The sequence below is a fragment of the Oenanthe melanoleuca genome, chromosome 2, assembly GCF_029582105.1.
Source record: "Oenanthe melanoleuca isolate GR-GAL-2019-014 chromosome 2, OMel1.0, whole genome shotgun sequence".
NCBI lineage: Eukaryota > Metazoa > Chordata > Aves > Passeriformes > Muscicapidae > Oenanthe > Oenanthe melanoleuca.
In genome coordinates this window covers 96669867-96691387 of record NC_079335.1, presented here as the reverse complement: position 1 = coordinate 96691387, position 21521 = coordinate 96669867, and the positions used below count along the sequence as shown (strand labels likewise).

General features: G+C 39.4%; 1 protein-coding gene across 3 annotated transcripts in view; it reads left to right on the top strand.

Annotated features, from left to right (window-relative positions):
- Positions 1–21521, top strand: part of GLI3 (GLI family zinc finger 3) — a 201699-nt gene that overhangs the window by 138746 nt on the left and 41432 nt on the right. For all 3 annotated transcript variants that reach the window (XM_056483614.1, XM_056483615.1, XM_056483613.1), the window contains exons 7-8: positions 5159–5360; positions 20117–20333. In XM_056483614.1, coding sequence (XP_056339589.1) covers positions 5159–5360; positions 20117–20333 — 419 coding nt within the window. The remainder of the gene's footprint in view (positions 1–5158; positions 5361–20116; positions 20334–21521) is intronic.

Sequence of the window (21521 nt, the reverse complement as noted above, 5' to 3'; positions counted from 1 at the left end):
AAGTAGTCTTTCACCTTTTCCCAATCTTGTCAAAGGAAGCAGAAGACACATGAGTAGTTTCCCTCATTATCTGCTATCAAATTCTGAGTGAGTTGACTCAAATGATTGAAAGGCTGCTGCTCATTTATCCCACACAAAAACCAAATAGATACAAGCAAGACATTGTTCTTCTTTTGTGAAGCAGGTCTGTCTCCTAATTGTGTGCTTATACAGCATTTAGCACAGAAATTTGGAATCCCTACCCCATCCTGTACTGCAAATAATAATTCTAACACCAGCAACCACTGAGTTCCAAAGTGTATTACATACAGTATGTGCAGTTTGGGGTCTTCTGTTTTGCTCTGTGGTGCTGGAAAAACTGATTTCAAATGGGGATTATAAGAGTGGGAGAATTGCTAATCAGAAGTTACCCAAAGAGCAGTAGACTTCTTGAAGCACTGAACTCTGCTGTCCATGAGCTGTCTAATACATTGCAGAAGAATAAAGGCAAGATTATGTGTGCTTAATTGTAATTCTTCATCCTGTAATTCTTCTTCATCCTGTCCTGACTGGCATGAAAACTGGACCAAAATTTTCTCTGCTGCAATAAAGATTTTCTACAGTTTTGGTGGCCAGAGACCCTGAGCAAGCCATGCCCTTCTTGTTCATTCTAAAAAAGTAAGATTTGTTACCTTTAAATATAACATCCAAATAGGAGTGGAGTAGATGTGGAGAGTATTGACAGCACCACAGTAGCAGCAACAGAAATTGCTTGTTGTGGCTGGAAAGATATTGAATGCCAAAACTGTCTTTGAGCACTTTAACAATTTTCCAAATCACTGTCTTTTGGGTTGATATGTGTATTTTTCACTTGGGGAATATGTTCTACTCTCTTAAGTGAGGTTCAGTGGAACACAAGCATGTTCCCTGAGGTTTCAAGATTCTAAATTATTAATATCCTCACTCTGATTATCTTTTGTCTATCCTCACTCAGAACAAGAGGTTTCCCTTTTTCAAAGGTGTTTGGTATTGACCTACTCCTTTTGGCATTAGAGACTCTGATAGTAACCCAGCTGACCTAAAGAGTTTGGGCAGCTGTGGTGCCTTGACCTTGGCTGGATGCCACATGCTCACCAATCTGCTCTATCACTTCCTCTCCTCAGCTGGATCTGGGAAAGAAAATAGATGGAAAACAACACATAGGTTGAGATAAGGCAGATTACTCAGGCAAAAGTTAAAGATTGCATGTGCAGAAGCAAAAAGAAAACAAAAATTTTTATTCTCTACTTCCCACCAGCAAGCAATGTTGATCCACTTCCCAGGAAGCAGGGCTCCAGCACAGTGAGGGGTTGCTCCAGAAGGCAAACATTGTAAATAAGGAATGATCCCTCACCTCCTCCTTTTCTTAGCCTTTATGTCTGTGCTGACATCATATGGTGTGGAATATTCCTTTGGTCAGTTTGGGTCAGCTGGCCTGGTTGTGTCCAGGGTCTTGCCCACTTCTGGCCTAGTAATGGGGGGGAATGTTGGAAACAGTGCTGTGCCAGCACTGCTCATCAGCTGCCAAAACTCCTTTCCAGCTACCAGTGCAAAGCACAGCACTGTGAGGGCTGCAGTGGGAAAAAAAATGAACATCATCTCAGCCAGACCCAAACACCAGCCCAAAGAGTTAAGCCAGAGTGAGAAGCTTTGGACTGGGTTTGGTTTCTCTTTGTCAAGTGCAGTTGGAGAATGAGGTTGGAGTATCAAAGCCATTCTTCTTCTCTCATAGTGATGACAGATTTATCATTTTGAAAACTAAGACAAAATTTATGATAAATTTTCATAAAGTGAAAACAAAGTTTTTACACATCAGAAGGCAGAAGGAAAAGAAAGAAAGAAGAATGGTTTGACTTTAAATCCACCCCCTCAAATGTCCCATGTTCACAACCTTCAATAAAAACTAGTGCCTGAGACATGTTCAAAGAAGTTTGATTTAAAGGAAGGGAATAGAAAAGGTTTGATGAAGTTTGATTTAAAGGGATGGAATAAATGATACATGTCTGAAGATTGCCTTATAAATGATTAAGCAATGCTAAAAACTTCAACTCAGAAATCAAATTCATGGGCAAATTTGCTGGATGGCATATTCCATTTTTGAAATTTATGATGGAGATAGATATCTGTTATTTTAGAATTGATCTCCACCTCACAATAAGATCTTTTCTTCTGACACCTGCAAGATTTTTTGTTGGCACAGTCAAGTCTTTACTGTCTACTACTGACTTTTTATTTCTATAACATCTACTCCAATAGGGTGACATTTCTAAACAAATCTTCACTGTCAGCTTCCATTTGCATGCTTTGCCTAAGCTGATGTTTTTTTTTATCAGCACTTCCACAGAGGTAAATGGATTTTTAGGGAATCAGTGCTCCTTCATTTTCTGTTTTTAAAGCATTATTGAGTAGGGAATGTAATACTTTGGTGGGAGAGCATTGTGAGCAGATGAACATCTCAAATTGCTAAATAAATATTGAAGTGTTCGTTTTTAAAATAAATGCTGGGCAAGGCTGGAAAGTTTGGTTTAGTATTCAGAGGCACTGACAAATTGTGAGCTACTCCTTTTCACAGTAGCACTGAAACTCATGTTATGCTAAATGAATGGCTAAGCAAGTGTCCTGTAACAAGTGGCCAGCTCATGCTTAAGACTTTTTAGGCATGTGAGACCGAATTAAACCATGAAGATGTCAAACCAGTAATTCCATTCAATAGTATTTTCAGTTTTAAAACTCATGCCCCCCTTGAATTGAATTCCTGTGGTCAGACTCCATGGAGCTCTTGCCTGGCTGAAGCAGAAATGTTCCCTTTTTGCAGGATACTGCAAAATCTCCCTTAGGAGATTGTTCCTGTCCCAGGTAGATGGGCCTGGAACAGGTGCTGCCTGGAGGATCAGGAGGATACTGTATGCATGGCCCAAGCCCTGGTGCTGCCCCTGACAGCTGTAGGGAGATTTTCTTCATCCCTGGCCACGGATCTGGTGCATCCAGAGCAGACACTGGGATGCCCTGGCAGCAGCTGGCAGGCAAGGCAAAGGTGTAACAAGCAGTAGGCAGATATGCAAGAGCCATAGCATGACATAGGCAAGGGGTAAAGGAGACAGGTTCAGTCCAGAAAGGGCAAGGAGGAGGAGGAGGAGGAGGAGGAGGAGGAGGAGGAGGCAGAGGAGGGAAGTCTTTGCTGTTTTTGAGAATGTGCAGGGCACTGCAGGGAGTATAATGTCTGTACTTAGCTATGCCCTTGTAAAACCATGATAAAGCACTTGAATTGTATCCTCATCTGGGGTAAATTACATTACAAGCACTAACTTCAGATGCATTGTTTTAATTCATTCCAGCTGAACAGTCAGCAGAGAAGAGTTGTGGATGAAAGATGCAAGTGCAAATTACAACTATTTTTGTTTTACCATGACATGGATGTTGTATTTCCTTGTTAGATATATTGCAGTTTCTTATAGCTGCTGATCTTTGTTGTTTCTTATTTTAGCACAAGTAAAAGATCTCTGCCTTTGAAAGACATGAAGCACAGCACTAATAAAATACCAGACACAGTACAATAGCAAGCTCCTAAAAAGGAGATAAAACAGATTACATAAAATAGCATGTGGTAAGTTTTACGAATAAATAAATGGTTATAACTAAATTTTAAATGATGAACCAAGAGTTTGAATATTCATTGAAAGATTAGAGCTGTATGGACTAAGGTTTATTCTGGAGACAGAGCAGGAAGGAACAAAACTCTGTATTACCCAGATGCCAAAGAGGAGAAAGATTATAAATGGAGATCTGATCTCACAGTCACAACAGCAATAAAATGGCAGCTCTTGATACTGTGTTAAAATCTTGGCTAGCATGCACAGAAAGAAGGGAAACCCACTCAGATGTGTAAGAAAGCACACCAATAGATTGTAATCTAGCTCTGATCTTGAGATGAGTCTAATTGGAGCCATTTGGGCTCTTCTCCTGATTATTGTTAGACATGTAAACCTAAATACCCTGCAAAAAAATGATCCTGGACACAAAGATGTTAGGAAAGGCTGACCTATACTGGATGCTTCTGGCCAACTGTGAATTATTAGCAAGTTACAGTGAATGTCAGGGACTCTAGGAGAAGTAGATGTAAAGTAGGCATCAAACCCAAGACCTGCATGACCTTGGCTGTCAGGATCATTAGGATTCAGTCCTTTACTACAGGTTAAAGGGATTTAAAAGGTAGAAGCAGCAGTGCTGTTAAAGGAAATTGTTCAGTACGCAGTGGGGAAGCTAATTCTCTCCATGCTCTCAACCAAGTTAGAAAATAATTAAATAAAGGGAATAAATTTAAGGTGATATATCTTCTGTCAGGACTGCAGAGAGTTGGGATGATGTGGTAAAATAGATGAGAAGAGTTAGAGAACAGGACATAAAATTTAGAAATGTAATATGTATTTATTTAAGTGGCATCTGTATGTTTGCCTTCACTTTGCTGCTTTGAAAAGTCTAATCTCCAGTTTTAAAGAAATTTAGCAGTTGTAGGCCCCTATACACACCAACAAAAGAATATCATGGGATCTTGGACAGATTCAAATAAAACCTAATGTTTCTCATTTTCATGTTCTGAATGTCAATCTGAATTCTGCTGATACAGCTGGCCCTTTAGTGTTTTAGCTCTGATTTTTAGTTTTGCATCAAATACCCACTTGGCAGAATTATGGTCAACAAAGGAAAAGCTGCCTCTTCATTTCAAAACTGTATTTGACATGTGTAGGTTTGGCTGTATGTATTAAAGTGTTGTGGGTTTGGGCTTGCTGGTATCCCAGATCTGAACTACTGTCTCATTGCTCATGGTTGAATTAATGATGTGAATGTCTAAGAAGCCATCAGATTCATAAATCACCAGAAATGAGAGGGATAACTCATGAAAGTCTTTTCCTTTTGTTTAGCCATTTATCATTTTGCTTGCACATTAATAAACAGAGCTCCCCTGAGGTAAGCCATAGGGAGAAAGATTTTTCTTCCTAATTTTCCTCAATCGTAGCCAGTAGATCACAAATGAAGAGAGCGGGCTTGTCGCAGTGTGCTGGTGTCTCCCTCTGCCCACCAGTGATAACAAACAAACCCAGTGCAGTACCCTGGTGGATAACACTCCGTGTTTGCACAACAGGCGCCAGGTTTCCGAGCCCGAGGCTGTCAGCCAGACCCAGCCGGAAGCGCACCTTGTCCATCTCCCCCCTGTCTGACCACAGCTTCGACCTGCAGACCATGATACGGACATCTCCAAACTCCTTGGTCACCATCCTCAACAACTCTCGGAGCAGCTCGTCAGCCAGTGGCTCTTACGGCCACCTGTCTGCCAGTGCAATAAGGTAAGAGTTGTACATCCCCATTGACGTGTCACACACACACAGATGTGAACCTGTACTCACATCTTTAAGTAACTCGTGGGGTTCTTTTGTGAAATGTGCATTTGCACTTTCTATAGTGTATGCTCATCAGAGCTCAATTTCAAGTATAATTTTGTTTTGCTTGCTCAGGAAGGTAACCACAAGGAACTTTTTGGCCTGTTATTATCCAGTGCAGGTAATATTTAATCTGGCCAGCAGGAACAGTGTGTGTTTGTGTGTTTAGGAATTCGTTTTCAGAGAAGAAACTCTAGGACAGGTTTGTGACTTAAGTCACTTGGTTTCTTCTGCCCATAGATATGATGGGCAGTGAAATGTTCCTACATTACAATCATGAGAAAATAAAGAAGAGAAACATGGTACTGTTCAATTCAAATGTTCAGCTTAAATTTTTTTTTTTTTTTTTTTTTTTTTTTTTTTTTTTTTTTTTTTTTTGTACCAAGGAAGTATACTGTCATCAGAAATGCTGTGATTTTCACTTGGCTGCTTCACTTGAGTGTGCAAGAAAACAGTCAGAAATTGTTGTTCTGGAGGCAGAAGAGCAGAGTAGCAACTGAAGAGATGGACAGAAGTTGTACAGAGAAAGGAAGAAAATAGGGCACAAAAGAGAGGGAACTAAAGGAATAATGTAAAAAGAATAAAGGGAAGAAAATTAGGAGCTGCAGCAGGAAAAATGGAGATGTAACTGCAGAACATTCTTGTATTTGTGGCATGGCTATGTGTTAAATGAGAAAAGCTCCTTTGGTATTCTAAAAAAAATTCCCCCACCTCTCTAAAGTGCCAGTAAATGTTGAATTTGCATTTATAGCCCTCAAAGAGTGCTTCTGGGCCTTGGCTTAACAGCAGTTTCCATCTTCAATTTGCAATGAGGCAAAGGAGCAAATCCCTACAGCAGCTTCTTGAGATGGGGCACCCATTTTAGCAAGGCTCAAAAACACTACAAAGATCATGGATTTAACTGCCTGTATGGGCCATTCACTTAACAAGTCAGATTTGATGAGTCTCGTGGGTCACATCCAACTCAGATTATTCTGTGAAATTTGTGAAATGCTCTGTGATAAAAATGACACATTTACAGCTTCAAAGACAGGCTATGGGGGTTTTCAGTCCTGGAGAATATAGGGTACACAGCTGGTGTGTTAGAAACCATGAGCCTGACAAACTCTGAGAGTGACAGCACTGCAAATATTGGTATTAGTGGAAGTGCTGTGTTTTCCTTTTTAAGAACTTTTAAATAGTCATGTTTTGCAGCTCTGGCATACTTGACTAGCTGTGTAGTATTTCACAGGTACAGAGTCATACTCTGCAACACAACTTTGCAGTCAATGGAATCATGGCCCCAATTATGGAGCTCCTTAATGAGTAATGTGATTTATGTCAATGGCTGGCAGCAGTTGGACCACATCTATCAAATACATGAACTGTGAGGTGCACTATCTGCACTGCTAAGGTGGGATGGCACTTAAAACTAAACTCCTTTCCCACAGCTTGTAACTTTGGTAAAGCAAATAGTGCATGAAAGCTGGCATAGTCTCTACAGTGGAGAAAGTCCTCTCTCCTTTTACTCTTCCAAAGCAAAGCTGGAGTCAGATGAATAGTTTTGTTGAAGACAGTCGTGGAACTGGAGGAAGCTGTGGGCAAAGACTGAGTAAGGATGCTAGGGAGCCTTCAAAGTGAGTCTTGTGAACTGGTGTCACTGAAGAAAGCAGTGCTTGTGTGACTGAACCTGTGGCTGACCAAAGTTTTCAGCTTTCCCTGGCCATACTTCCCAGGAATGCATAATACAAAATTTCATATGATTTTGAATTAATTTTTTTTTTTCATTTTGATAAGAGTATGTCTATTCAGCACACAAAGTTGGAAATGTACAGCTCCATTCTTCTCAGTTAAAAGGAAGGAAAGGGAGAGCTCTTCTTCCTGCTTGTAACTCACCTCTGTTGGTGCCCTTCTCCCATGTGAACCTGTCTATATAAACCAAAATAAACAGTGATGTAAGGTATTAAACCCAAACCACATTTCATTGCCTTAATAAATTCCAAGACTAAATGTGAACAAGACTGTCAGTAAAACCTAATATATAATTCACTGTCCTGCAAATAATACATTAAGCACAAGAACTGTTGTATTGAATAAAATCATAGCTTCATCCCATTTAATATCCTGTCAGCAGCCATGATCAAAGTACAGAAAAAAACATTTCCTGGTGTAATATTCCAGTTTCTGGAAACTTGCAGGTTAACATCATCAGAACTGCTGCAAGAAAATGGTACAATTGAGCAAACCACTAGATGGAATTGCAAGACAGGAAGGATTTCTACTTTCAATAGAATCAGTAGCATTAACAATACTTAACATTACACAAATCCTTCTACTTCTTGATATTGTTTCCTATCTTTTTTAACTTAGTCCAAATAGTTTACACTTAGCAGAATTTTTCATGGTGAATACCTATCTAATGCTGAATATTTCCAAAAAAACATCAGCAAGATTATTGATTTATCAAAATGAAGTTAGAGAAGGAGAGATTTTTCTGTACAAACTAGAAGAACTATTGCTTACCTTTTTACTGGGAAGCTGAACTTTGCCAGGAATGTTGCCCTGGATGATGTAAATGTGATCTTTGCTGTTCTTGAGAAATTGTCCCATTCAGCCAAGTGATAAACCCCTAAGAAGTTTCTATTAGCATGTGTTAAATAAACTAAGCACTCAGCATGTTCCAGTCCAGGGCCCACAGAGAAAAAGGAGGATCTTTCCCTGCAGCTGCAGCTCTTGGGAGGCCTGTGGAGACTCAGCTGTCTGTCCAGCCATAACAGTTTTGTGAAACAGAAAGCAGTCTTTAGAGAAGACAGGAGTCAGCCCAGAAACTGTACAGGCTAAGCAAGCTGGCACGAAATGCCTTCCTTTAACACAACATAGACTTGCAGCAGGAGAGAGAAAAGGCTGCAAAACACAGCACGTGGAGAATGGAGGTACTGCCCCCTTGTGATTGTGCTTTGATACCATCTCTAACTTCAGGGCTGCACGGTATTTGTAGGACCCCTGTCTTCTTCAGTGCACAGCCTGAACCGACTGGACATACCCTGTGCATCAGTGGGAGCCACAGGACTCTGCCTCACCTGTTCCAGGCAGCCTAAAGGAGGAGGGAGCCTTGTACCTCGTTGTTTGCTGCCTGGAGGGCAGACTGTGCTCTTGCAACACAATTCCAGACTGATGCTGGGCAAACTGAGCTAGTCAGAAGTGACCACCAGGCTCAGTTTGTCTTCTGGAATCCCAGCCTACCACTCTTAATTCTGCAGAGGAGTCAAATTGTTCTCAGCCATGACTTGAAGATATAGACAGTTTTGAACATTCTGTATGCTGTGTCATGTTAACTAGCCCAGATCTTCTTGCCTGAAATTGGGCAACCGCAAATGGCACTTTTTGCCTCCATCTCTCTTTGATTCGTGTTTCTGTGCAAAATTAATCCTTCCCCTTCACCTCAGAGGGAGGTTGAAAGCATTAATGCTTTGTGAAGCAATTAGATTATACAGAGATGAGCACAGTGGAGAAGCTCAGGAGGGTGTCAGTAATTATTTATTCACTGATGGTTTAAATACAAGGGAAGGAAGGCCTATGGGCATTACTCTGGGCACAAAGAAGAAAAATACCAGAGGGCCTCCTGCTGAAGGCTACTGTGTGTCCTGTGGACTGAATGAGTTAAGAACATGCAGAGGGGAAAAGGGGTGTGCTGCCACATAACTAAAAGCTGATGAGTCAGCACATGAAGATATGGGCAGGTTTACTTCTGGTATGTTTAATTTTGTGGGTTCAATTCTCTTTTACACCCATTTTTGTAAAGGTACTGCTTGTGTTAAGAAAGTGTCTCCAGGACCTCACTGGTCTTTGCATTGGCTAAAAAAATAGGCTGAAAGATTACATCCTGTGCTTCACACAGCTTTTCAGCATTGGATCCTCTATATGAGCACTATGGAATGCTGAGGATGAAATCAGGTGAAAAGAGCCACATTTTGGTCTCCATTTTTACAAAGCCAAGCACAGAAGGGCTCTGGTCTTTGACATGGATACTACTGTAGTTTGAATAATGAATTCTAGCAGTTTAGCACAATCCAGAGGGAGCTCAGCTTGGAGAGTGCTTTGCCTTGTCAGCTGGCAGTGTGGTGCTGTATCCTGACTGCTGGCTGAGTACTTGAAAAGGAGATGCCACTCCTGCTGACAGCTAATAGTGGATCTCCTTTAGCACACCAGGTAGAGCTTCTACTTTGTGCATTTGAAAACACCTGGTTTAGGTCTCAGCTGGGAGAGATTATGCAGAAAGGAGATGTGTGAAATAGCATCAAATGAGGATAATCCTTCATTTGACATTTACTCATTTGGTTACCTGCCTCAGTCCTGCAGTGCAGCACCCCTGCTATTAATCCTTTGTCAAGACGTACTTAGTGTTATGTCTGCTCCCTGTGACAATTATTAGACTTTGCACTTCAGTAGCACTTCTTTTTGAGAGACAGCATGGTTTAGAGTGAGTATAGAGGGGGTAATCACTTCCCATGATATTAAGAGTACTGATTCAAAACCTTTACAAAAGATTAACTGGTCTTTAATAAACATAGGAGGCTGGGACTTCATGTTCTGTAAGATTTGAAACTTAGAACCTCTAGTCCCTTGAAATGTAGTCCCTTGGCAGTGCTGTGATACCAAAACTACAAAGTCTGTTTTCAGAAAATAATCTGAATTCCCTGTCAGATCCAAGGTGTTTAAGCCAGTAGTTCCCCTACTACAAGAGATTTTCTTTCGGTCTAGGCAGATATAACTGTGAATATAACTTAGCCATCTCACTGTGAAAATTCAGTTTCATGTAGGCACAAGAGCCCTTTGGGATCTCCTTAAAGGTTTGAAAGAAACTGAGAAAACTCAGTAGCACTTCTTTTCCCCTCATGCGCTGCCCTGCTTCTCTGATAGTATCAGAACAATTAACATAGTGTGGATAATTACAGCCAGACCCTGGCTGCTCTCTCTCCTGTCACTTTGCTCTGGGTTAATCTGAAGCATCAGGGAATGGTGGCAAGGATACTTTCACAAAGAGCACTAGAAAGGGATAGCCAGGTTTGTAGGGTGAGCTTAGCTGTGGATTGACATCAGTAAGGAAGGCAAGGGTTGTGTTTCTGTAAGCAGGTATTGGATTCTCAGTTATTTCCTCATCTCATATAAGCTCCTTGTATAGATGTTTGTTGTATAATGAGTCAGTGAATTCTATCTAGAGATGAGTGACTAGGTAATATTTTCTTCAGTTTTCCTTTGTAAACACAGAGAAAAAAAATCAAGAGAAAAATAGAAATAGAGTTAAGATATCCAAATGAAGTATGAAGTTATCAACAGAGAAAAGTGAAAGTATCTTTAGCAGAGAGCCCAACCATCTAATTATACACTCTATTAAAAAAAAATAGGAAAGAGTATCCTTTTATCAGATTTAAATTATCCAGTTTTTGAATTTAACAGAAAGTCTCATAGTTATAAGACAGGAAACCCTCGAGTTCTCAATTCTCCTTCTTTATTCAATATTTTATATATTCTTATTATGACTTCTCTTATTCATCTTCTTTCTGACGTTGTTTTCAGTCTGCTCTTTAGAGTTCTTGCATTGTCTTTTCTGCTGATACTGTCTGAAAGTCTCCTTTACTACATGCAATAATATTCCAGGAGAGGACCAGCAATTTCAAAGGACCATGATTTTTTTCTGTTTTTTTTTTCCCCAGCCAATTTTTTTTAACATGTTTTGCCATAACTTCGTGTTGATCAAATTTTCATTCCTTCATTGAATTCTGCATTGAGACAAGCAAGTGCTTCTTGTCATTTGTCTCAGTTAATTTAGAACCAGTGTATGAGTAGCTCTGACTCCATTTCAGTATCGATATGCATCTTGCTATCAGTATTGCTCATTCATCTAGCATGCTGGGCTCTAAAGATAACCACTTAGCTTTCACCATGCTGCTCAAAATAATTTTGTCACATATGCAGATATAATTTTTTTCATTTCTCAACTCCATGCTCAGATTGCTGACAATTGCACTATGAAACAGAAGACCCCATCTGAGAATTTGAATCTAACCTTTACTTAAATCCAACTACTTAATTCTTACCTTTGATTTGTGTTTTAGACTGTAAGTTGAAAGTTTGAATATTTCTTAATTATGTCTGTATAAAAGGACACAATCAAATGCTGGTTACTAAAATTAAAAAGGACATGTTTAGCATAGCAGAGATAGAACAAAACACAATGTTTTGCAAGAAGCTCATTATGATATGTAGGATAAAGAGTTTGTAAATTATGTCAGCATTATAGGTGTTTTGTTTCTTTATTATCACTCTTATTGGGATCTACCTAAGTTAGAATACAGAGCTGCCTTTTACTGAAAGCCTTTCTTACACTAAAAGCTTTCTAATTAATTGTGTGCAATATGTTGCAAATGAAGGTCTTGTTTCAGTTCAGACTGCATCAAATGCATTCCCAGTGTAACCCCACTGAAACAGGTCCTGCTATAACTAGACTTTCACATATGTGCAATATAAGGCTTTATTCTCCATGGTCTTGTACTGTGGTTAATCTAAAGAAGGGAATATAATACTCTATCCTGCAATTAAATCTTCATTTCATACCTTCTTGCAAGAAGTGTGAATAACAGAGAAATACCACAAAGTGAATAAAAGTGAAATTCACCAGTGTTACAGAAAGTTGCATCTATATCAGGCTCTGTGGAAATATAACCATGCAGCTACCCTCCTGCACAAAGCTTATGCAGATTATAGGAGGGTGACATTCAGGGAGATTGTTTTGGAGGTCACCTACATCTTGCATTAGAAAGTGGTGGATGTTTCTCACCAGAAACATGAATGGCAAGATTTCTGCCTTTGGAAAGTGTAAAGTCTAAGAAGCTGAGCAACATAAAGAATGCAGACTATGCAGGCATGTATTGTGTGCACATTTACATGTGCAGGTGCACATATATAAAGTGGCATTATGTATACATGCCTGTAAATCTGTATGTCACAGATCTTTCATTAAAAGTCCATTTGAAGCAACTTGCTCCAGACTGGTTTAGTGTTACTCAAAGAGTTTAAAGTCATTGAACCCACAGCAATATCAGTTCCAGAAAAGTTCTCAAGCTAAGACAAGTGTGCTGGAGTTTAGCACTTCATTTCTTCATTTTCAGACCCCAAGAGCAAGTATTAATTAGCATTTTGAATGTAACAAATTATATCAGTTTTAGAAGCCCAGAGGTGCTTAGCCATGAATTTAATTTGAAATTATGTTTGTTAGAAGTGGCATGAGCTTGCATGGAGGGAGCACAGATAAATTATGCAAGGTACCATTAATACAGAGTCCAGCTAGGATCCTAAGGATTCCTTCACAGGAATAATCCAGTGAGAAGGACAAAGCTGACAGTGCTGTCTGAGCACATAAGGTTAATCAGTGTGGCCCCGTTACTCTCAGTGAAACTATGCCATTTTACTCTGGATATGGCAAGGTATTCATGAAGAAAAATTTCACCTAGCCTAGCAGATAAAACAGAATAGATAATAAGGTAAGCTGAAGAGAAAGTGCAAACCACAGACTCTGTTAATTTTAAACTGGTAATAGAAAATTTAAAAAAAAATAAGTGCAATGATGTATGTGAATTAAATACAATTGTATAGTGATGGTTATTATCTGAAAACTGGAAAACCTAGTAAAATACATGCTCTACTTTATTAGATGCATGATATGTCTTTTTACCATTCATTTAGATGATTCAACTCTAAGTTAGGGATTTTTAATGCAATGTGTCAACATTGCAAATGCAGAGGGATATTTGAAACCTAGTCATTTTTGTAATATTTTAAAACAATTTTTTTTTACTAAAAGAATTACATATATTGCTCCAAACAGAAGTGCATTTTAATGTCTCTCTTCCTGTTGTGCTGTTAGGTTTTGGTTTTGTGTCTAAGATACTTGAAACTGTAAGAGTTTCACAAATCTCTTCAGGGCTGCCAAGTGATTTGTCACTCCTGTGTCCTGAGCAATTTGTCAACATTCACTCTTGCAGGTTGTTGCCATGAGGAGAAGTAGAGGACAGAGTTGGAAACTTCTTTTTACTCCCTCCTGTGTGTTTAGAAGGAACGTACATAATTCCTGTTTCTGCCAACCCAAATACCAGGAGACAGTTTTCTTACATGTTGTTTCTGGTTGCTTCTTATCTTCTGCATTCTTGTTTAAGGAGAGCTCACTGGCTTGTTTTCTTCTGCACCTCTGCTGGGGTCTGTCCTGCTGACTGTCCACAGCTTTGCACATCTGAGTATGCAGTGCTCCTGGCTGCATCTTATGCATATACACTGTTCCATCAAAAGATCTATACAAACTTCTATGCATGAAGTCAGCTTGTGCATATCCCCTCAGCACCCATGGCTCAGCTCCCAGCCACTCTTACATATGTCCTGTATTTTGAACTACATGGCAGTTTATCATGGGATGAATGAAACTGTTCCTTACACTAGGTTTTATTAATTAAAAAAAAAAAAAAAAAAAAAGCATCTGAGCATGTGAAAGGCAGTATTTGATCACTGTTAACTTATGACTTGTATTATGACTTGCTTCAGTTGAGATTACTCTGTCTGTAAGACCCAGGCTTTAGGACAGCACTTAAAGACTTGCTGAAGTCAGTCTCTCTTCAGAAGTATTTAAGAGTTATTAGGGTGCTTTCCTGAACAGTAGCTGGGTCCATTTGTAAAACAGTAAAGATGCTCATTTGCCTCTTAACAACTTTCATAAACAATTTATAAGGAATTTGAAAATCAAAATTAAAAGCTAGAGGTGAAAAGCTGGACTGGTCTAAGCAAAGGATAAAAAACACCATTGAATTCAATGAGTCCAGATATTCTTCCAACATTAGCAGTTTTCTACTAACCCAAATTTCTCGGTTTCCCTTGTCCACAGGCTTTGTGCAACTCTTAAGGGATAAAAAGACAAAACGGTGACATCTGTACCTACTTGAGCATGAGTATTACATATACTGTAACAAAGCTAAAGTTAACTAGGTGTTATCCTAGTTTGTGATGATCAGCTTCATTGAACATGAAGGCAGTCCACCTACAAATTATTTAGCCCTTCCTTGAACTGGAGTCCTTTTTGGAGGGCTTTGTATAATTTGATCTATCTAGTGTAAGTCCCTGATGGCAAAAAAAATGTGATGGAGGCTGTAGAGCAAACAGGGAGTGCCAAACATTTTCCACAGGTTGGGAAGGGGCCTGCATGTCCCCTTGCAATGCTGGTTGCACCCTCCCTCTTGAAGTGAGTGTTAGGATTGTGAATGCACCACCCAGACATCAGAGACCCTTCAAAGGCCAAAAGGCCTGAAACCCTCTCCTGCACCATGATCTAGATGGAGACAATGTGTTTCACTATGCCCCATGTTCCTATCTGTGACTTGTTCTGCATTGTTTTATTTCAAAAGATGTTGGACAGTTGGGGTACTACAAGGACAAGCAAAGAAAAAAGATAAGAGGTCTGAAAAAATTATACAAATGAGTTTAAATAGAGTTTACCTGTTTTTTCCAGACTGGACATGAAGAAGGTATGGAAATAATTTCAAATATTTGAAAAAGGAAAGAGGAAGGGAAAGGCAGATAATGAATGCTGCATAGAATAACAAAGGGCTGGATCTTCAGTGGACACAGGAAATATTTAAGATAGAGGCTAGGAAAGAAACTTTTAATATGATAATGTTCTTTATGAATAAATAAAGATACACCAAAGAAGCCAATTTCTCTTTCTGAAGTTTAAAAATGAAGAAAAAAATTCTTAAAGATATCAGAAATACCCTGCAGGGTCAAACTAGATATGTTACTCTAGTCAGTGTGTCTCTGATGGTACAAACAGGGGATGCTATTTAGGAAGCACACGAACCCCCCTTGCTCATTTTTGTTCTCTTAGTGCTCTCCCAGCATCAATGTTCTTTAGGTTATCAACCCCAAAGTATACATTTTTTCTCGTACCGTTCAATATTTCTTTACGGACCTGCTGTCTTTGGGTTTGTCTAGTCACATATAAACCTGCTGGCTATGTCTGCAGCTATTCCAAAAGTCCACAAATGCTTTTTTTTTTACTCTCAAGTTGTTCCTCTATGTCTTTCATTAAATGCTCCCTCATTAACATGCTTGGGAAGCTCTTGTCCTAAAACCTTGCAAAGCAGCACCAGAAAGGGGAAAGCACTCTGATACTTGTGCAAGACTTCCGTGCATCAGATCTTGCAGAACTTTGTATTTTGTAACACAAAGAGGGTGCCTTCAGAGTTTTTGGGAAGAAAATTGTGGTGATATAGTGAGACAGCCCTTGCAGTGTTCACAAAATTGGAATCTCCACAGCATTTTTTGCCTCCTTAGGCATACCTATGCAACGTATAGGAAAGAAGGAATTTTTCCTGACTTTAATTCACAGATGTTTTGTGGTAAATTCCACAGCTGTGACCAGAAACTGGAGGACCTTGTTAACAGGACAGCCACAAAGTAGCCACAAAGTTTGGTTTTGATTATAATGTCTGTTTTTCTTCTTCTTGAAGTCGGTTCTTTAAAATTTGATGTGTTCCTGTAATTGCAATGTAGTTCACTGCCCTGCATTACCTCCAGTGAAGGGAGTTTGAGACTTTGCAGATGAGGAGAAGAGAGACAGACAGACAGACTGACAGACACAGAAACCCACAGTATGATAAAATAAATGATATCACTGATGGGCTTTTCTGTCAGTGTATATGAGTTATTGAATGCTTAAGCAGAAATATTACATGTTTCTTCTAACCTTTATTCCTCATAAAACTCAACAACTAGAAAGATAACAGGCATGTAATTTTTAGTGGCTATACATGCTTTCATCTTCTTTTCCTTTTCTACTTAGTTTAAAAGTCTGTAACAGAAATACAAGTGAAATTCCCTCCAGTGGTGTAAATTTTCATATCTCAGTAGGTAGATGGAAGGAAAAGATTCATAGTTCATTTACATTTCTGTGAATCCAAGATTTTTTGGAAGTGATTGTGTTTTGGAAAACATGAACAATTGGGGCAGGAATCTCATGTTCTTTTGGCATCTGGATTTTAGAAGCCTTGAGCTCTCCTTGTCTGAAATGCAGCCTCTCAAAACTGTCTTAAAAGAAACATGACTCAAAATGAGGCCTCTGGAACTACTCATTGCTTTTGAAAAACCTGGTTGTTGGTCTTACTAATTCCAAAGTCTCAGAATTACTACTTTCAGGTCTTGTTTACTTCTTCTGGACATGAATTTTAGGTGGTTCCTGAGTGACACTGCTGCACATTTATAAGCAGACATGGTTGGAACAACTGGACAAGGAACTGTCCACCATTCCTGCTGATGCTGCCTGCCTGGCTAGGAAGCAGTGTGAGCTTGGTAGGGCCAGCAGGAGGGCTGCTGGTCGAGACAGAGGGATCACATGGGGCTCTGGGCTACAGAGATTCCCCCTCCTTCCTGTATTCAAGAGTTGCTGAACAAAGTGCAGTGAAAAACTTTGGGAAGAAGGGCAGGAATCCAGGCCTTCCCTTCCCAATAGAGCACACCATGCCAGCAATGTTGAGAGCTTTGATTTATTTTTCTTCTTTTTGGCCCTCAACATTAACTTTATTGTATGGTTTCTGAAAGGCAGAGAAAGACCTACCACCTTCTGTTCTCTTCAGAACCTTCTGATCTGTTCAAATCAGAAAAATCCTCCAGGCTGCCCAGTGACAACATCTTGCATGTGAGTGACATTAAACCCAGCCAGGTCAACTTGCCTTTTGAGGAGCTCTCCAGAAATAGCTGGAGAGGATTATTATTTGAAGGCAGCTATCTGGGCTATTTAAGAAATCACCCTGATGGTTGAACCATTGTCTCCATTCCTGAGTTACTCCCCTTAGCTGTGCTGGCTATTCCTCTGCTCCCTCACAATCACCTTTTCATTTCATTCTGAGATGTTTGAAGTTTGGAGGTAGAGAGAATGAAATGCAGGTTTTCAGGCTCCATAAGAAAATCCTAGTCCCTTAGACTCAACCGTTGCTGATGAGCACCAGGTAAAAGAAAGATACTAGAGAAAAAATGATTTCTCCTTCCCCTAGCACATCTGCCCAGCTGTGTCTTAATGCACCTGCTGCTGGTGTCACTGCTTTTCCAGTAAGAGCCTCTAGCTAAGATGATGTCTGTCTCCTCTATTGTACTCTACAATTTTGTCAATGCCTGGCTTAGCATCCTCTTTCTGGATACTGTTGTACAGTGTGAAGACAGATGTAGATAACAAGGACATCTCTAGGAGGTAAAATCTATCCTTTTGGTGGAGGCCATTTTAATTTATGTAGGAAGGAGAATAGCAAGTATGCTTACTTAATGTTTAAGCACTGCACTGCTTGAGTCATACAATTGTCTTTTTACTATGTGGGGTTTGAAGCACATTATAAAAGTTTTGAACCTGGACTTGTAAAGCTGGGTATTGTTGTGCATGGTCAAATGGAAAAAAAATTCAAAACTACCCCAAAACTCAACCTGTATTTCCAAAGGCTGCTACGTGCTTGGACCTGCCAGTGAAATCAGTCCACTTATTTTTTTTCTTTTAAGCTGACTCATCTGAAGGGTGAAAGTGTCCTAGGCTTTAAACACTCACAGAGAAATAAAATGCCTCGTCCAAACTGTTTGTGTGTCCTGTTTGTTGATCTTGGTGAATTTGCCAGCATCTTCAGGATGGTGCCGTCTAGTGTTTGAATGTATGAGGTGACCTCACAGTGTATGTGTGGAAGCAAAAAACACCAGGGATATAGTAAGAGGCTTTTTTTTTCAACCTTATATATGGCAGTGTAATTGTGTGTTTTTTAATGAACAGACCAGAGTAGTTACACTTGGTAATGTTTGTTCACTAAAAAGGAAAAGGGGTGTTAAATCATTATGTTCTTTGATGAATGGCTTGTACACTGAAGAATAAATTGAACAAACTGGCATAGAGCTCAGTGAACATGAAATCAGCTATTAGAAGAAAGCTTGTGAACAAATTCTGAGCCTGATATGCATCTTTTGATTAATGTCCTATTAATCATCCATAGTGGCTACCTTAGCTAAGTCGTGCTGTAATCATTCATGGTTGCTTACAGGAACACTAGCAGGGACTATAGAGCTTCAATAACTGAATATTATTACTGATTTCTCCCTAACTCTTGCTGTGAACAATTACTGTTTTCACTATGTTTCTGCCTCCCTTTATTAGAAAGAATACAATGCAGAATGAAAAGAGAGTTCCTCAAAGACCAGTAAAATTCTCCCAGGGTATTCTTAATGATATTCTGTCCTAAATGGGCAAACTATTGTAATGCAGAGTTCTCACCAGGAATAATAGTAATGTAATCACATTGAGGCTGTCTTTTTATGAACTGAAGTCAAACAGACAAAATGTATAGTCATATTAATGAACACAGAATTTCTGTAGAATTATTATTTGAAATCGTTGAAATTATTTTGGCTTTTTGTATCACAGTATTTTCAGTTAATGCACTTAAGAGCAGCAGCAATTAAGATCCAGACTGTTAATCTGGATAAATTTGACATTAGAAGAAGCCTTGGTTCTTGGAAGGTATAATGCCCACACTCCTCTCCTTTGAGACCAAATGTTTTGTAGGCCTGTGGCTTTTTTGAACTCTAGTAGTTCAGTGTTTAATCAATTAATATTATTTTTGTTTTTGTTTTCCCCCTTTATGATTGGAAGTCATTGGCAAATATTTAGAGGAGGATCTCTTACTCCTGTGTGTGAAGATTTAGTTCCACACCATTTATTTCTCAAGTGTGACACAAAGAATGCTTTTGCACTACCCACAAAATAGGTCCTTAGATGGCAGTGCAATTTCCTCCTAAGTCACTGTGGTCTGGGAAAAAACAGTGAAGTAATGAAGTGATGACAGGTATTAACATGCATAATGGGCTTTAATAGACATTTAATGTTGTTTAACTGGATGAAGGAGAAGTGCTTTCCCATTGGAATATTTCTACATTGGAAGTCATTGATCACCAATTTCAGAGGGGAAAGGTTAATCCATCAGTTTCTGTAACCAAACGGCACTGATGGAAATTCTTTAGGTGACATTCTGGATGAACTGAGCTTTCCATCTTTGCAAACAAATGAGTGATATGACAAGCATGGTGTTCAGAACACATTTAACCAATTGATTTTCTCTCCTCCTGTAATAAGATCTAGAGACATATGAAAGAGTGTAGCATGAGCCAAGATTAAAGGAACTGCTTCATACACGTGAACGTAGGGGAACTGCATTATCAATAAAAGTACTATAAAGCATGTAGGCACCCATTCTTTTTCTTTATATAAAGTTTGTTATTGCAATAAATAGCTGCTATTGAACTGCCTGCCTTTTATTTCGGTTTTTCTGAATTTTATTTCGGTCAGCTTTCTGTGGTTTCTGGTAGAGGTTAGGAAAAAATGTTTGTTTTGTTATGGTATCATTTTTGTATTCACAAGTAAATCCAGGGCAACTCTGGATTTAAGATCAGGATTTATCACCCTTTGGGGCACGAAGAAGGATATGAGGGGGAGGGGGAAATCTGGCTTCAAGTAATTTAAAGATACCAAATATATTTTAAAGTTTTAATCAGTATGGTTCCTTACCATAATGATCCTCATCTTTTTCCTCCTTCTTCCCTCCTTTTTCTCCCAAATTCAGCCCTGCTCTGAGTTTCACATACCCTCCTACACCAGTGTCCCTCCAGCAAATGCATCAGCAGATTATAAGTCGTCAGCAAACCCTAGGTTCAGCCTTTGGACACAGCCCTCCACTCATCCATCCTGCTCCAACCTTCCCTACCCAGAGACCTATCCCTGGCATCCCCAGTGTCCTGAACCCTGTCCAGGTCAGCTCTGGACCTTCCGAGTCCACACAGGTGAGAGACAACAAAAGAAACCTTTACACCCCATTAATTTAGAAATTAAATAAATGGCATTGTCTCAATGGCAATTAATCACCACTGTCACTGAGACCCTTCGATAACAGTTTTCTTGTAGCTCTGGTGCTTGCAGTCACTTTATTATGAATCACAGGAGTGTTGGTGCAGTTCCTGATTGCTGGTGTGCTTTTTAGTCCTCATAAATATTCCAGTGTGCTGCAGCAGCTTCTCGTTCCATACTGCCTCTCCTTGATCTTCTACGGGAACTTCCTAGAGGTGGGGAGTAAGAAAAGGGGCAAAACACATCAAAAACACCAATGTTTTAAAGATAAGCAGCTTCACCTTCAAATCAGGCTGATCCTAGGATATACAAAGTCATATTCTGCCCTCCTTGTACAGCTGTGAGTAACCTGGAGCAAGTAATTCTGTGAGCAAGAGAGTAACTAAAAAGCAGTGAAGAGGATTGAAGGTTTTTACTCTGATTTTTGCAAAATTGGACTTACTGACTCTGAATTAATCATTTCAATGAGGTGTATTCTCAAAAGCTGGGAATGAGCAGCAGTGAATCAGAGCCCTAATGTGGAGTTTATAAAGGTTTGTGATTTGCCTGTTATTAACTACTGCTGTTTGTTTCTAGATGATCTGGGAGAGGTTATTTATCAGTCTGGAAGCTGTTTATCTCCTGACTAGCTTTTACAAATGTAGGAGAAGAACACACTGATGTAGAAAACATATTGATTTTTTGTGGGGTCCCTGCAAGTTCAGATATCTGTAAAAGATCTCTGGATTCCTACAAGATCCATTTGCAGGTGTAGATAATGGTGTTCAGTCAAGCACAGCAAGAGAAAAACAAGATTCTGGCCTGTTTATGTCAGTTATTTTGCTATTAACTTGTGAGGATCCAGGACTTCATCTAGGATTTTTTGGCCGAGTATCACACTAGTGTTCAGTTTTTCTTCCTATCCACCCATTATAATTGGAACCATAGTGAATGGGAAGCATAGTGAAGAAGCTGAGCTCTTGTGTGCAGATAGTAAATGCACAACCTTTCCTTAAATGTGAAAAAATAATTGTTTCTCTTGTGTTTATTTGAGCACACAGAGATTTTCCTTCTCAAAATTACCTTTCCAAAGTTGTCATTATGTGGAATATCAAGGTCTTCCTACCTCTCACTGCTCTGACAAA